Genomic DNA, 15,966 nt, shown 5'->3' on the forward strand with positions numbered 1-15,966 from the left:
AAATTGGAGGGACATAATTGCATATATAGGGTAATATAGCAGCATTTTGCAAAGTTTCCTTCTCAAGGTGTTTTTTTTTTCCTTGCACCTTAAGCATAAGGCTTCTGCATTAGGCACCCATAATATGTTTCCTGACACAATTTGCCAACAGAAAATATCAGGGTTTTTTTAAAGTTTATGTTTACTGCTGTCCTGGGTCCACCACATTTTCTCTGTTTGAATACTGAAACATCATATACTTTCTCCTATATAAGAGGAGAGGAAGAAGCCTTGCCTAAAGAAATATATCATTCGAAGTAAAGAAGTTAAGAGAGCAGCCTTAAAGCCTTTTACTTTGTTATAAGGCAAGAAGGAATCCATTATTTGTGGGTTATTTCCTTGCAGCTTCTTAGGGAGCTTACTTCAAATATTCTTGTTATAAATTCACTTTCACATTCCCCACAAACCTGCCTGTGTTCTGTTGCCCTCTCCTCTGTCATCTACCTGATTTTTTCCTTTACATACTGCTTCTCTAGAACTCTTTGGGTTTTGTTTTTTATTCTATAAAGCTCATAAACCCTGTGTTGAAGCTCTTGATTTCATCTTTTCCAAAAGGGTTTACTTCAAAGGGATTCTAAAATACAAAATGGGAGTTGGAGGCACTTTAGAGTATTTTTCTGATTTGATGAGCAGTGGCCATAAACACAAGAAGAAGAAGCAATTGCAAACTGTGGAGCTAAAGGTCAGGATGGACTGTGATGGCTGTGAGCTTAAGGTCAAGAAAGCCCTCTCTTCATTAAGTGGTAAGTTTCATTTGTCCCATAATCTCTTTTTTGTTTGGTGTTACAAATGATGACACACTGCTAACTCTGACATAATTTGTTATGCTTTCCAGGAGTTAAATCAGTGGACATAAACAGGAAACAACAGAAAGTGACTGTAACTGGGTTTGTTGAAGCAAACAAGGTGCTGAAGAAAGCCAAGTCAACAGGGAAAAGGTCAGAGATTTGGCCCTATGTTCCTTACAACCTAGTGGCTCAGCCTTACACTGCTCAAGCTTATGACAAGAAGGCACCTCCTGGTTTTGTCAGGAGAGTAGAGAACACTGTCACCAGTGGCACTGTGACAAGATATGAGGACCCTTACACCACCATGTTCAGTGATGACAACCCCAATGCCTGCTCTATTATGTAGCCGGAGAAATAATACCAGACAATCTATCTCGTCCACTTATCCTCTTATTAGTCTGAAGTAGAAATCATTGTAAAGTTCCAATTTAGGGGTTTAACTATTTAATTTTTGTTTTGGGATTTTCTTTTTACGTAATAAGTGATGAGAAAATTTGTGACTTGTGAGCTAATCCATGTTTTCTTCTGTGGGGGTCCAGGATCCCATCAGTACTATTCTGTAGTTTTGCAATCACAGAGTGGTTTTTGTGGGCCTTGAAATGTAATGTGGTTATTGGTATTTATTGAATATAGGCTATATAGTGTGGGTTGTTATGAGCAACCTATTATTAGAGCTTCACTTGTTTTTATGCATGATGTTATGGTTTCTCTTTTTTCTGTCTGGGATGACTTTGGCTTTGTCCATATAGCTGTAATTCACCTAAAAACTAAGTACAACCTGGCTGCTATATGATATGTTGTGGTGGGGTTGATATGGCTACATGACAACATTTAGTTTACTGGTTATTGTATATGACCCACAAGATGTTACATGCTACATTAAATCGGACCTAACTCACATGTCAAAAGTTTTACCCCGGCAACGTTCCATCCACAAAGGTCTTTGATGACGTTTAAGATATAAATTACATCTACAATATGACAAAACTGAAGATTAGTAAAGATTCTAAAAGTCACTAAAGTTCAAATCGTATTGGATAGATTGCAGAAAGGTTACGAAACAATATTAGTAAAAGGGTAATAATAACTAGTGTACCCGCGCTATTGCATACAAGCACACGATTTTGCACTGAACCCGTGACTTGGAAGTCACGATTTCCAAAGAGTTCAGTGCAAAATCATGCGTGTACTTTGTGTGTAATATTATGTGTGAAATAAACATGAAATAAACACAACCATTGGGTAGAATGCAAAATGCGTACAAACAATGTTAGTAAAAGGGTAACAAATAGTGCACACACGTTATTGCACATAAAATATACACACAATTTTGCACTGAACTCATGACTTGAAGTCACAACTTGGAAATCAAAGCATACAAATAGCGATAGTAAAAGGGTAACAAATAGTGCACACGTTATTGCACTCAAAATATACACACAATTTTGCACTTAAATTGTGATTTGAAATCAAGTTGTGACTTCAAGTCATGAGTTCAGTGCAAAATCGTGCGTGTGTACTTTGTGTACAATAGTGTGTGTGAAATAATCATCACTCATTAGTAAAAAGGGCTTTTTAGTTGCAAATAAACCTATAAAAGAACAACATCATGTATTTCAAATTCCTATAAAAGAACAACAGATGGGTAATCTTAAGAATAACATTTTGTTAAGAATTTTGTAATTCAGTGACATTTCCTAATTTTCCAATAAATGAGAACTTGAGTTCAAATCTCCCATCCGGCCTACCCCACTTATTGTAAGCAAAAAAATTAAAAAGGTCATCTAAATTTCTCGTAAACAAAACTTTAGATTTAAAAAAGAAATTCCAGCTATAACACTTATTGAACTTGGAAAGTGGGTCTACCCCTAGATTTGGAAAAATGCCTTCGTATACCATTCAAAAGAGATGATACAGAGTTCAAATTATTTCAAATACATCTGGCTTCTTGAAAGAGCTAAGGTAAAGAAAAGTGATTGCTAAGAAAAGCATATCTTTTCTACCCACTCAGCCAAACGTGAGGAAAGAATCATTTTTTTTTTCCTTCTAAACTTTTTTCTTTACCTCACCTTTCTCTGAAGGAAGCGTAAAGGCACACATCAGTCCCATGAACAGAAAGATTCACGTGCAACATCTGGAGTCTCAAAAAGCACATCCACTCTATCTCCGCTGTATCTAACTATGAAAAATAACATTCACCTAATATAGAAAATGAAAGGAGCACTCTCCATCTAGTGCATTCCTACTTTGAAGCCAATTTCTGATTCATAACTTCTTTAATCCATAATCTTGTTTAAATAAACTTCACTTGGTGGGATAGTAAACACAAAAATCCATTGATATATTAAGACAAGCTTTATTAAAGAGATGCTTTTAAATATATTTATTATTTTAAGTAATGGTGTGCATAAATATGTAAAGTAGATCCTACAATAACCTACAAAACACTTGTTTCCCCCCTGTGTAATTGAATGAAAAGGAAGGAATAATTACATGCAAATTTCAGAAGGGAAGCTGAAAGAAATGAGAAGACATCCCAAGAGTGCTTGCTAATCAGCCATTTGATTTGGATAATATCTATATCATACAATAATATGCTGGTTTATTGGCAATTAAAGTGGATTTTGAGGTTAGTAGAGAAACCAATGCCATATATGCTAACAAATTTTAGAAAAACCACACACCAGAAGATGAAAGGGGCGTGGATAGTATGCTATGTGTGTCTTGATAATAGAGTTTCCACATCATTTAGTACAATTTTTTTTTTTTAAATGATTGATTTGTTAGAAGAGCATTTGCAATAGTAGATGATCAAGAAAGTGCACAATATATCCGGCAGTTACAGTTTGCATGTAGGATTCAATTAATAAAGAGCAATGAAATTGGGACTATTCAAAGCCAAGACACAGAGACTTGTCAAAGTAGCTACAAAAATCAATTTTTTGTAAACAACAATCTTTTCTTTTCTTTTTTTTGGAAGGGGGGGGGGGGGGTGTGGGGTTTGGGGGGAGGGGGAGGGTGGGATTTGAAGAAAAAAACTCATAGTAATATATACTTTTATTTATTCATTTTAACCCAACTTATATATGAGGTCACATAGAAGCCATGTGCAAAAGACAAACACCCTATTCAGATCAATCAGGATGATAAATTACCGCCAGAAATGATAGGTAGTAGTCTTCAGGAAGAACACAGTTGGCAAGCAACTGGATTAGGCAGGTATAGGCACTTGTCCTTTGTGAGAGGTGACTACTGTCAGCCATGGATTCTTCCACACAATTTTGGTCCATACTAAAAAATGAAGATGCACTTCAGCACCCTGAAGTTTGTGAACCAAGCCTATTTCAGGTAAATTCAGAGGAGAGAAAGCATCTCAGTGCCACTGTCAGCAAGTAATGTAAAGCAATCTATAAAATTTAACTAATAATTTTTTATTGTGTAATAGTATCTTGTCCTTAAGATTTTGGGGGCATCGTGTGTTGGTATTCACAGTGATTTACCACGAAGCCAAAACAAATATATAACCAGAGTTATCCAATCAGTGAACATATACCTACACGATGCTGCAGTAAGAGGCTTAGCATTATGGATGGCTATGAAGTCCTAAGCAGGACATTATGACCTTAGAGATCACTCAGTTGGGACCATTGTATCATTGCATCCTACAGCATGTGTTTACATCATGTGCACCATATTCCTTATAGGAGTCACTCCAGTTTGGCCTTAAGACCAAAGCACATATTCCTTGGCACCATACTTGGTGTTAGACCCTTGAAACTTGAGATGGAGTGGCTACATGTGGTGACACCTTGCATCCATGCACCACAAGAACCCATGGGCATGAAAGAGGCATGCCATGGGCTGAGCAAGAAGCTTGGAGGCAGCAGCGGGCTGTTCTGCCTCGTTATGGTGCATAACTACATGAGTGGGCTATGTTGGCAGCATGCTAGTGGCCTTGTTAATGTGATGGGCCCTTGGTCATGGTCTGACAGGTTGCAAGCTATGTGTACGCTATGAGCAGCATGTGCAGTGGTGAGCCATGGTAGCCTTGAGTGGGCTTGGCCATGGGCAAGATGATGACCAGTGGGTGGGCTGCTTGTGTGCAAGGTAAAGTTGGGCCACCTGAGAGTGTGACATGCAGCTTATGTGGGAAATGAAATTGGGTTGTGGCATGCTTGGCAAAGTATGACTGGATTGCATATGGGTGGCAATGTGCTGTGAGGCCAGATTTGGGAGGTGGCATAATGGCATTGGCACAGGCCAAGCCCTCCACTTAATTTGCAATGAGCAAGGTTGATTTTATGGGCATGTGCTTGGGCTGCCAGGAGTGTGCATGCATGGCTTGTAATGGTCTGAAACATGTACACGCGTAAAATAAGTGGTAACATCATGGTACAGCCTTTTTGGTGTGCTAGCATGGTAGAAAGGCTACAGGACAACAAGCACTTGTGTCCCAAAGGCAGCTCCCAGATTGGAGCAACAAGTTCAGGGCAATTACTTGGAGAATTCGATTGACAGTATTTCCAGCTTGTGTTCCTTAAAGCTGTTGGGGTGTTAAAAACATTTGTAATGGGAAAAACTGAGTGTGCTGTAAGATAATAAAGTGTACTCGTGTATTTGTGTGAGTTTTGTAAGCATTGGTGGCAGGTTTTGACTAAGGTATCCCAAGTGAGTATTTTGTGTAAAGGAAGCTTTTGTGTACTTTGTACTTTGCAGTAAAGTAATAAGGTTGGGAGAGTTCTCCTGTATAGGTAATTGTGTTGTGTATGATTATATTCACACAAAATATTGGTTGATTCCTTTACGAGTGTGTTGGGTTGTTGGCTAAGACTAAGTAAGGCATACTTAGTGCCATCATAAGGGAGAAAATTTGGAGTGAAAATCTGCCTTTTTGACACTTAGACACATGATTTTCATGTATTTTTCTGTTTTATAATTATGTTTGACCTCCCATGATGTTTCTAGAATTTTAGTAAGATTTCTATGCTTTGTTTGATAGAGAATTGATACATCACCAACCAGCTTCCATTACAGATCAACCTTTCACATCCCTGATCTTTTATTAGATGCTTAGTACTCAAACTGGGTAAGCCATTAACTGAACAAATCAATAAGAGCGGGGAAGTATGATTTATTAGGGTTTCAGGGAGATAAGTGACAGCTGCCCAATTCCCTCTACCATTTTGACAGTGCAGATCCCAATGCAAGGCTAATTTATTGCAGGTCTATGATCTCTGATTCACAGGCAAAGTGTGCAGAAAATAAAGTCCAAACAGGGTCCTGAATGCTTGGATTACCATCTAAACTTCTATCTTACAATGACAAATTTCAATTCCTGGGATACAAGAAACTCACTTGATCTTCATGGGCTTCCCATCTATATGTTATTGCTTTGGGCTTCCTTCAGTTCTATTTCCAGTGTAGATATCAACGAAATTAAGATCATACAGAAGAGTTGCATTGGCTGGTATATTGCAGTCACCTAAAAAAACAATAAGATGGGTGTCAGTATGACCTGCTCTCCATACCAACAAAAGCATATCCTAATCATGATACAATCAACAGCACTTATGCAACCAACAAGCTTTTGAAATATCAAATCTAATCCATTATTGGCATTTCGTCAACCTCACAAATGACCTAGAATGCACGGACGCGGCTGGGAGGGTGCCGCACCCGAGTCCGACGCGGTTGACCGTGCGTCGGTGATGCGTCTGCGTTTTTTTTTTTCTCAGATTCGCGCCGACTCGGCTCGATTTGTGCCGACGCGGCTCGATTTGCGCCAAACCGGGCTGATTCAGCCAGAATCGGGCCGTATCGGCAGAATCGGGCCGTATCGGCCGTATCGGTCAATATCGGCCGGCGACCGATACGGCTGAAACAGGCCAAAATTGGCCGTGAAAATCGAGAGGCCGAAATTCTGACCTCAGATGCGTTTCTTGCCTTATTCTTTCTTTGTTTTGTGAATCAAGTATATTAATGTGTTTTTTAAGAATATTTTAATAGTAAAAATATATAGAAAATATAAATAAAAATATTTTTAATAATTTTTTAATCGCCGAGTCCCGCACCCGCACCCGAGTCCCGAAACGCACCCGTGCTTCATAGCAAATGACCACACCAAGCAAGGAACTTATCAAGTCTGATCCTTAATATTGGTATTTTTTTTCAAAGGACAATAGCAATAGATAGGCCCAGAGAAAATTTTAGCAACTGGCTAAATCAGGGAATTTTCTCTGATACACCCTCTCAGCCTTGGGGGAGGGAGAGGGGGGGGGGGGGGGTGGGGGGGGAACCTCACTCACCAGGAGAGAGAGCAATCATATCTTTTTCCGTTTTGTTTGTTTTTTAGCCTCATTTATTCAGCAAATTGTAGGCATTTTATGATTATAGAACATGTCAAGTTTCAAGACTGTTAATCATTGTAAGGGTAAGACATGGAATTCCATTATATGGATCTTTACCTGAAAAGCATCCTGCTGGTTCTGGCCCATATGCCAATTCAGGGGGAATCTGAAGCTTACGCTTTCCTCCTGTGTAAGGCACAATGACAACTTTTTATTTATTATTTATTTTATAGGTAAGGCACAATGACAATTATTTTGGCCAAATGAGAAACAACATACAGAAAGGAAACTCTTTAAGTCTATTTAAATTGTTCAAATGACACACCTACTCGCATTGGAGGTACTCCTTCACCACCTAAAATTCCCTGGTCCAAGCCCTTGGTGACCTGGACGAAAAATTAAGTATAAGATAAATTTGAATTAATCTTGATAAAGAAGGTTTGAATTATCTGCAACCTCCATTGTGGGTCTTTTATTCTCAAAGGAAGAAATGGGAACTACTATAATACATAAAATTGTAATGAATGCAGTGTAGATGTCAACTGAGCTTAGCTGATAGCCCAATGGTTGTGTTTTGGCCATGTACTCAATTCGTAAAACAGATTGTACTCAATGTATGTGTCCCAGAAAAAATACCTCTCTCTTTCTCTCTCTCAAAATTAATGAGGTGAATAGACATATTTCAAGTGTTTTTCCAATTTTACCAGATGCCTGAAGGGAAGGGACAATATTTCAAGTGCTTTGCAAAACAATGTGCAGTTTGTTAATCTCATAATGCTTCTGTGACATGCCATGAACTACAAAGGCCCTTATGCTACACATTTCTTGGATACCAAAGTACACAAATATACATCGTCTTGAGCACAAGAATAATTTTATCTGTTAATTAAATATGGCAAAATCAGAACAGCCTATAAGAACAAGAGTTTTCAGTGGCTATAGCCCCAAATGTATATCTATTTAGATTTTTATGATGTACAGACATAAATCTGCAGCATGAACAGATATGAGAATAGAATGCCGATAATGTAACCTGACAAATGAAGATAAATCAGATTAAGGGATATGTAAGATGTCCAAAGAGCATCTCTATGTGCTTTAACTTTCATGAAGACAAAGTAGTATTGCTCAAGCATCATTAGTCATAAAATTAAGATAAGAGATAAGCTTCATGTCCACTCTAATGATTGACAATAAGACAGGATCATACCGATAATTTAATATATGAGACAGCATCATATATACCTTGCCAACACCAAGACGCATAGTGAGAGGTCTACCACGCTTATAGCTACTGTCGAAGACTGTCCCATCAGCAAATCTTGCAGTGTAGTGCATCTGTATTGGAAATATATTTCATAAAATTCAATTGCCTATCCAAATAGCAGGCAATTAGTGCATTCCTCACTAACATTATATAGAATCCTGTACTTGTACCCAGACTATATGATATGCTGATCTAAATGAGGCCTATAATTACAAAACTAATATCATGGGGCTAGCGGAAGCATATTCACAAGAATAATAATATAAAACAATCACAGAAGACAATAATATTAAACGTGGTTCAGCCAACTCCAAGCCTACGTCCGAGCAATGGCAACCAAAATCCACTATCAATTATGGATTACAATCACTCACAAACAAACCCCTCAAACCCAACACACATACTCACATAAACAACACTTACAAAAATCACAAATAAATACAAAAAATTTCACAAATACAAACTAACTCACAAATCTCACACTCACAAACTCATAATCCCAAAGCTCCAATACACCCAACAATTCTCTCATACAAAAATAGACAAACACTATTCTTCAAAGAAACTCAGTCCATGTTCTTTTCTACTTTCCTCATGTGATCCTTGGGCAAAAGCCACCAAACCCTTTGCAAAAAGGCCTATTTATAAGACTTCAATTCTTTTTATTTTTATTTTTTATGAACAAGAATACCCAATTACTTCTTAAAAAAGGAACTTTCATTCCATACCAAGGAAAGTTCCTTTTCTTCTACACCAAGGGAAAACCTTTCCTTCCACACCAAGGAAACCCAATAATAAAACTAAATTCAAATGGGAATTTGAGACAATTTCTAAAAGAGTGGAAGCTCCAAACATTGCCAAACAATTGTAGAAGTGTGGAACATCAAGGCAAGCAGAATTTTTGTCAGAAAAAGACTGAGAAATCTCACTGCTTGGGAAACAACACCGATGGGGTTTCCTGTTTGGTGGGTGTGTGTTGGAGAATTCAGGTATTCTGGATATTAGATCTTACAATGATAAGCAAAGCACAGTCTATAACGATATAGTTGTACAAATGTAGATAGCTTTTGATAGAAGGTAGAGGAACTTGAATCATACAAATTTAAATGATTTTAGTGACATGGAAAGCATTCATAATTCATAAACACATTCTAGCTCCTCATATATTCTTATTTAGTTCGTTTATTCTAAGAGATTCAATTTGGCTTTATATTTTTCTAAACGTATATTTTAGCATGTGCATCATAGTGGCTTTGGATATTATCCGTGTTATATATCAAAACACATCATTAGAGAGGCTGGAGGCAGGTTTGACATGGCCAGCAAGAAATTTGCTCATCTGAGCTTAACACGACCATGTTGGCCAATTCTTCAACAATCAATTGTCAAAAATCTCTTCCTGAAATTTTCAGGAATTTTGAGAAACACTATGGCAAGTGCCTTCCACCAAAAGAGTAAGTCGTGGGTTTGAGTTTGAGAATCAGCCTCTCCAAAATATTGGGGGTAAGGTTGTCTACCATGACCTCTCTCAGATACCGCAAAAGTGAGAGTTTTGTGCATTGGGTATGACTTTTTTGAGACAAAATATCAGATTAAAGCTTCTTTTTACGTACACACAGAGTCAAGCATAAACATCCTTGTGCCTCGGAAACTTAGAATAAAAGACCCATCCCACAAAATAAATCCAACCAATCTAAAAGATTACGTTGTGTCATGGCTAACCAAATTTAAGTTAGACAAGGACTTTAGTTACCTGACTTTGGATAACTTTTGGATTGATTCTTTTCTTTAGAACTTCTCAGTCTTGGTGAAAAAAAGCTATCTGACTTTGGGTCTTATATAGGACAACCCCTTAGTTTTATTGAGAGAGTTCTAAGCACAATTTGTTTAGAGAAAATAAGAATCCTATTGCTGTGTGTTTTTATGATATAGAGTGATAACTTATCAATTGATTGTTATTTAACTATAATTCTAACACTCCTTGTTACGTGTAAGCCATATGAATGGGAATTTAATTGCTTCACCATAAGACTTTTTGTGTTCATTTTTGTGATTGTAGGCCTAAGGACAAAACATGTACATTTTTTTGTTTCTTGTGTGATTGTGTTCTATTTTCCTATTTCTATATCACATTAACCCATTATATTTAATTAACTAGATTCATAGCAATCAAAACTTCCGCTATCTCAACAAATTATCAATGACACAACCTTAAAACTTGAATTATCTTATACAAACCCCAAACACCACCCTCCAAGAAACAACAACATTACAAACGAGAATTGCAGAAATATAGAACAATTTAACATATAATACTAAAAAAAGAAAGAAAAGCAAACCCAATATAATACATAAGCTAGGAAATTGAAACTCACATCGATAAGCTGACTATAAGGAACTTCCTCACCAGAGCCGACTAAAATGTCACAGTAACCGAGGCCAGAGCGAGCGAAGTTGAGCTCACACGAAGGCTCTTCCACAGTGGCGTAATACTCAACTCTCGTAGCGTTCGCATCCAACGGTGACAAAGCCATAACCGAAGCTGCTAGAAGCCCAATACCCATTTCAAATACGCGTTTTCTTGTTGCAGAAGTTGAAGCTGTGGCTGTAGAGAGCTTTGCATTGTCTGTATTGGAAAAACAGGAGCAAGAAGAAGTGGGGTTGATGGTGGTGGTGGTGAAGAAGGACTTTGTGGGATTGAAGGTTTGAAGGGAATGGAAGTTTGGGGTCTGAATTGTTAGAGCTGAGACTGCCATTGTTTTATGGTCTTTGTATATTGTTACACTCTTTTGGATTGCGTTAAGCTATCTGAATGAAGCTTTGAGGGGTTGTAGAGCTTTTTGGTTTGCAAAGCGCTTTTGAGTGGGAAAATTGGATATGACATGGGCCCACTTGGGTGGAAAATGAAATTAGAAGAATAAAATAATCTTTTTATTTTTTTTGGGTGCAAAAATATTATAGATTAGCTGTAAGTCATTCTATTACCAAAATAAAATAAAAAAGCTTTAGCTTGCTACCAAAGGAATCACCATAGGGTAATCAAAAATAGCCAAGTGGCTAAGGAAAAAAAAAAGAGGAAAGAGAGAAGAAGGAGAAGAAGTCAAGTATTTGGGAAGTCTAGCATCCAATTTAACCAAAGCATCAGAACTTTAATTTATTAATGAATATGATCAATTGTGGTTATGGGGAGGGTTCTCAACAAGTTTATGCGATTATGAGGTGTGTGAATTTGACTAAAGATCTTGAGAACCCTTTGATCTACTCGATTGAGTAATCTTTCATGAGCCCCCCCCCCCCCCCCCCACCTTTTTTTTTTCCTTGACAAGCCCATATTCTCCTAAATTGATCCATTCGTATTTACTTTAATCTAATTAGCTAAAGGCTTGGTTTAGTTGAGCTAAAATCTCATGATCCTTGTTCTAAAGGGAGAAAAGTTTTGGTACACGCCACAACCCCAAAGGAATCTTTTTTTATTTTATTATTTTTTTCCTCAATTTTATTCAATTTTTTTTTAAAAAAAAATGAAAATGTCATTAGTGTCACACAATAAAACATAAGAGAACTTATAACATATGGGTGGTAGCTGCAATTTTGCACTAATTTAAGTTGATAATGATAAATGAAGTTAGTCAATATTTGCTTAAAGAGTAGTGCTACAATTACAAGTACCTACTAAAATTTTTAATACATTTGAACCTATAAATTGATGTGTCACCAATAAAAAAGAGGAAATTTCTTCTAAAAAAAAGAGGTAATTTATATATTCAATTATGAGGTGATTAAAGTTTACTAATCACATTCATTGTCATATTTGTTTATAAGCACTATATAGTAAAACTCACCTTTAATGACTTTGCCCTCGATCCAAATATAAGGATTTAAATCATCATGGAGCAGACTTGTAGGGCCTTATTGAAAAACTTTGGGCTTATTTGTAGCTCTAACAATTGACATGGTTTGGGCCAATTCTCTCTCTCTCTCTCTCGTTTAGGAAAAGAAACTATTATTTGAGTCAGCTATTAGTTAAAACATTCATATTTTATTCCAACTATTAATTAAAAAAAAATTGTAATTTGGTATTTCTGATTCATACTCATGACCCCATAGCTTGGTTGGTTAGCACCAAAAAAAAAAGAAAAAGAAAAAATCCTTTAAATACACCATGGATAAAGATCACTGCTGGACATGATTAGATAGAATTGGAGAAATAATGTAACTAGAGGAACCAAAGAGTCTAGACATCGCTAATGAACAACCAATGCACCAAATTATTTGTTGGGGTTAGCTAGTAAATGTATCATACAACGTTGTGTATATTTGATCCATTCACTTTAGTTTTATTTTTTCAAAACAACCTCTTCCACTCTTCAAGGTGAGATTATAAAGATTTAACCATTAAACTCCGACTCCTTGTATCTCTCCCCTCTTCCATCGCATTTCTTGTCTTCTCTCTCTCTATTTTGCTTTTGAAAGTTTCTGTGCTGTGTTTGTTTTTTAATACTTTTGCTTTGTGTTTCTTAAAAGAGAGATTTCATTAAGGACAAGTTTGATTAAAAATGGGTCGTGTTAAACTCCAGATTAAGAGAATAGAAAACAATACAAATCGGCAAGTCACCTTCTCCAAACGAAGAAATGGACTCATTAAGAAGGCTTATGAACTCTCCATTCTTTGTGACATTGATATTGCTCTCATTATGTTCTCTCCCTCTGGTCGTCTCACTCACTTCTCTGGCAAAAGAAGGTGAGCAATTGTGTTTTCTTTCATAATCATTATTTATATATACATAGCCTCCCATGCATGCATATTCCTTCTTTATATAAATAGAATGAAAATGTTTAGTTTTTGTACATTTACCTTTTTTTTAATTATCCACATAATATGTTCTTATTTAAAATTAGTAAATAGCATCTGATAAATATAAAATTTGACATGTATATTAAAAATAACGAAAACATATAATTTACTGAAAATTGATTTTTTTTTTCTTTGTAGAATCGAAGATGTGCTCGCACGTTATATAAATCTGCCCGATCATGATAGAGGAGGGTATGGATTTTACAAATACTATTTTGTTTTTGTTCCTCGACGATCTTCTTTTCATATATTTGTGTTTTTCTACATCAAACCAAATTGTTAATGACCATTTCCCTTTTCTTGCAGCGTTGTTCAAAATAGAGAGGTATCGTAAAAATTTGACACAATGTCTATAGTATTATGGTAATATTTTGTGAAGGAATCAAGAAAAAGCCAACTTTGCAAATTATACATAGTTCTTATTAAACATCATATCCACGCAGTTTTTACTCGGCACCCTTCAGAAGATCAAGAATGAAAATGATATAGCGCTTCAACTTTCAAAGTATGTCTCTCCCTCGTCATTGTTATATGTTTGATCATTCCAATTTATTTTCTAATTTATTGATCTAATTTCAACTTGTTCAAACAGCCCTTCAGCCCAAAATTCAAATGTTGAGGTAAAATTACACACAAACATTGTCATTTCTTGTTAGACTAAATATAAATCTTGCTATATATACACACAAACATAATAACAATTTGTTGATTTGATTTTTTTTACTAACATAGGAAGCTCAAAAAGAAATTAGCAACATGAAACATCAGCTTCAGATGGCTGAGAACCAGTTAAGGTTAGACGAATGTGACTAAAACCAAAATTAATTACATGGCTACAATGTTGAGTTGCATTCTAAGTAATTTCCTTGGTTATTGAATAAGGATTTTTGAGCCAGAGCCAATTTTAATCACATCAGGAGAGGAACTTGATTCATGTGAGAAGAACCTTTTGGAAACCTTGAGGCGTGTTAAGCAAAGAAAGGTGGAGCCTAATTATTGTTCTCTATGGTCTAAGTATGTACTAATCCATGCCAACAAGTGCCACAATAACTCATCCATTTTGTACTTAATTTGCAGGAAGAACTACTTAGAAACCATTTATCTACCTATGATCCATCTAGTGTACAGGTGAAAACTCTATATAGTCTCATTTACATAAGATACACATATCTCCCTCACCTTTGATAGGTTTCATATGACTAGAATTTCAGTGATTAGTTTCAGGCCATGAAATTTCAGAGTTTTTGTTGCAATTTTTGACAATAGTTGAATACTTCTAGCATCAAACGCAGATATACTTCGACACCCAAGATGGGGTGCCAACATCGTTTGAAAACGAGATTGTTACTTGGTTGCCAGAGAATGGACACAATCCAAACCAAATTTGTGGAGGATCTGAATCACCTTGTACTGCTATGCGGTAAGCAATTAGTATTTTACATTTGTTTAAGATGAACATGTTATCTATAGAGAACACTACTCATCAAACTTGATAGAAATCAATTCCTATAGATTAATGCCAAGGATATTACAAAATTTTACAATATTAGTTAATAAATTTCACATTTTTGTTTTCAATCTGTGATACTTATTTGTAATTTTTAAATTTACTTTCAGGAATCAATCCTCAACAGCAATGTATGATCAGTTGTCTCAAGCCACAAATATAAATGTGGAGCCATGTAACATGGGAGGGTGTCAAATGAGCAATCAAAGAGATGATGGGTTACCTTCTTGGCATCATTCCTATACTGCAACTGAACTCCTCTCTACATTCATGCCCCCAAATTCATTTCCTTCCACTAAGGTTCTCATTCTAATAAAAATCTTAATTTTTTGAATAGTTTTTTATGTTGTTAAGTAATAATTTGTGACTGGAGCTAATGACATGAAACCCAAAAGGTGAAATTTTATTAAATATTCCCTAATTGATCAGTGGCTTGGGGTAACCCATTAACACCCAATGAAGGTTCTCTTAACCTCTTGTGGTCCTTTATTAGAACTCTTGGTAGTGTTCTAGTGTGGGTTCATATCTAAGTAATTTTGTCTTCACCACAAAATATCAATAACATATCTTTTGTATTTGCCAGCAAGAAATTGCAGGAGCAAGCATTTCATCAATGATGTCTCAGCAGCAGGTAGAGACTGCATCAAATTGCCCGCAAATGCCCTCTAGCAATGAAGATGCAAACTATGAGAGCAAGCTGTCTCAGTTTAAAGTAGAATGACCAGATGATTTTTACTTTTTTTTAACTTGTGCTGGTAAGTTATGTAATTGTGCAATAGAGGGGATTCGAACGAAGGCTTTTCTTATGGGATAGACTGGGCAATGCTGGTGAATCACAAAGGTTCTTAACATGCTAAAAGATGTATGTGATATTGACAATAACCCTCAAATTTATAAAGGGTTCTTTAATCTACAAGGAGAAATCTAGAGTCCACCAAAAAGAAAGGAGAAAAGCTCTCTGTTATGAAATTCTTAATTTTGAATTTGTTTATAGACTTGGATGCCAATTTAGAGACTCCATAAAACTGTGTTGATTAAAAAAATTCAACAAGAAATTCTAATTGATACCCTAACATAAAAGGACCTTAATTTAATTAGGAAAATATTAACCTAAAATCAAGGAAATAATAATCCTAATCCAAAATTTCAAAATTATGTTCTAC

At 36.1% G+C, this 15,966-nt stretch overlaps 3 protein-coding genes across 6 annotated transcripts; 2 read left to right on the forward strand and 1 right to left on the reverse strand.

The window, feature by feature from the left end:
* The first annotated feature begins 270 nt into the window (after window positions 1-270).
* Window positions 271-1,506, forward strand: LOC126690606 (heavy metal-associated isoprenylated plant protein 23). The gene is made up of 2 exons (XM_050385832.1): window positions 271-782; window positions 875-1,506. Exons 1-2 carry the CDS (start codon window positions 626-628, stop codon window positions 1,171-1,173), a joined length of 456 nt encoding a protein of 151 aa, XP_050241789.1. The 5' UTR covers window positions 271-625; the 3' UTR covers window positions 1,174-1,506.
* A 2,360-nt stretch (window positions 1,507-3,866) lies between these two features.
* Window positions 3,867-11,277, reverse strand: LOC126690605 (photosynthetic NDH subunit of lumenal location 4, chloroplastic). Of its 4 annotated transcripts, none has more exons than XM_050385829.1 (6): window positions 10,817-11,277; window positions 8,420-8,512; window positions 7,504-7,560; window positions 7,292-7,360; window positions 6,183-6,309; window positions 3,867-4,146 (listed from the first exon to the last, which is right to left on the reverse strand). In XM_050385829.1, the coding sequence occupies exons 1-5, from the start codon at window positions 11,195-11,197 to the stop codon at window positions 6,205-6,207; spliced, it is 705 nt and encodes a 234-aa protein (XP_050241786.1). In that variant the 5' UTR covers window positions 11,198-11,277; the 3' UTR covers window positions 3,867-4,146; window positions 6,183-6,204. The 4 variants fall into 4 exon arrangements, with proteins under 4 accessions (XP_050241786.1, XP_050241784.1, XP_050241788.1 ...); XM_050385827.1 differs by having other exon boundaries at window positions 3,867-4,166; window positions 10,817-11,276; XM_050385831.1 differs by having other exon boundaries at window positions 7,500-7,560; window positions 10,817-11,275.
* Window positions 11,278-12,997: 1,720 nt separating this feature from the next.
* On the forward strand, window positions 12,998-15,524 carry LOC126689593 (agamous-like MADS-box protein AGL104). The gene is made up of 11 exons (XM_050384827.1): window positions 12,998-13,182; window positions 13,435-13,488; window positions 13,603-13,621; window positions 13,740-13,801; window positions 13,889-13,916; window positions 14,029-14,090; window positions 14,179-14,278; window positions 14,374-14,424; window positions 14,589-14,716; window positions 14,914-15,103; window positions 15,387-15,524. The coding sequence occupies exons 1-11, from the start codon at window positions 12,998-13,000 to the stop codon at window positions 15,522-15,524; spliced, it is 1,017 nt and encodes a 338-aa protein (XP_050240784.1).
* The last annotated feature ends 442 nt before the right edge of the window (window positions 15,525-15,966 follow it).

This window comes from Quercus robur, chromosome 6 (assembly GCF_932294415.1).
Source record: "Quercus robur chromosome 6, dhQueRobu3.1, whole genome shotgun sequence".
Taxonomy (NCBI): Eukaryota; Viridiplantae; Streptophyta; class Magnoliopsida; order Fagales; family Fagaceae; genus Quercus; species Quercus robur.

Coding starts and splice junctions, on each gene's coding strand:
- LOC126690605 (XM_050385829.1), bottom strand. CDS start 11,197: ATGGCAGTCTCAGCTCTAACAATTCAGACCCCAAACTTCCATTCCCTT. Junction 8,513..10,816: donor CTTATAGTCAGCTTATCGAT/GTGAGTTTCAAT, acceptor TTTCCAATACAG/ATGCACTACACTGCAAGATT. Junction 7,561..8,419: donor TGCGTCTTGGTGTTGGCAAG/GTATATATGATG, acceptor TTTTTCGTCCAG/GTCACCAAGGGCTTGGACCA.
- LOC126690606 (XM_050385832.1), top strand. CDS start 626: ATGGGAGTTGGAGGCACTTTAGAGTATTTTTCTGATTTGATGAGCAGT. Junction 783..874: donor AGCCCTCTCTTCATTAAGTG/GTAAGTTTCATT, acceptor TATGCTTTCCAG/GAGTTAAATCAGTGGACATA.
- LOC126689593 (XM_050384827.1), top strand. CDS start 12,998: ATGGGTCGTGTTAAACTCCAGATTAAGAGAATAGAAAACAATACAAAT. Junction 13,917..14,028: donor CCCAAAATTCAAATGTTGAG/GTAAAATTACAC, acceptor TTACTAACATAG/GAAGCTCAAAAAGAAATTAG. Junction 14,091..14,178: donor ATGGCTGAGAACCAGTTAAG/GTTAGACGAATG, acceptor TTATTGAATAAG/GATTTTTGAGCCAGAGCCAA.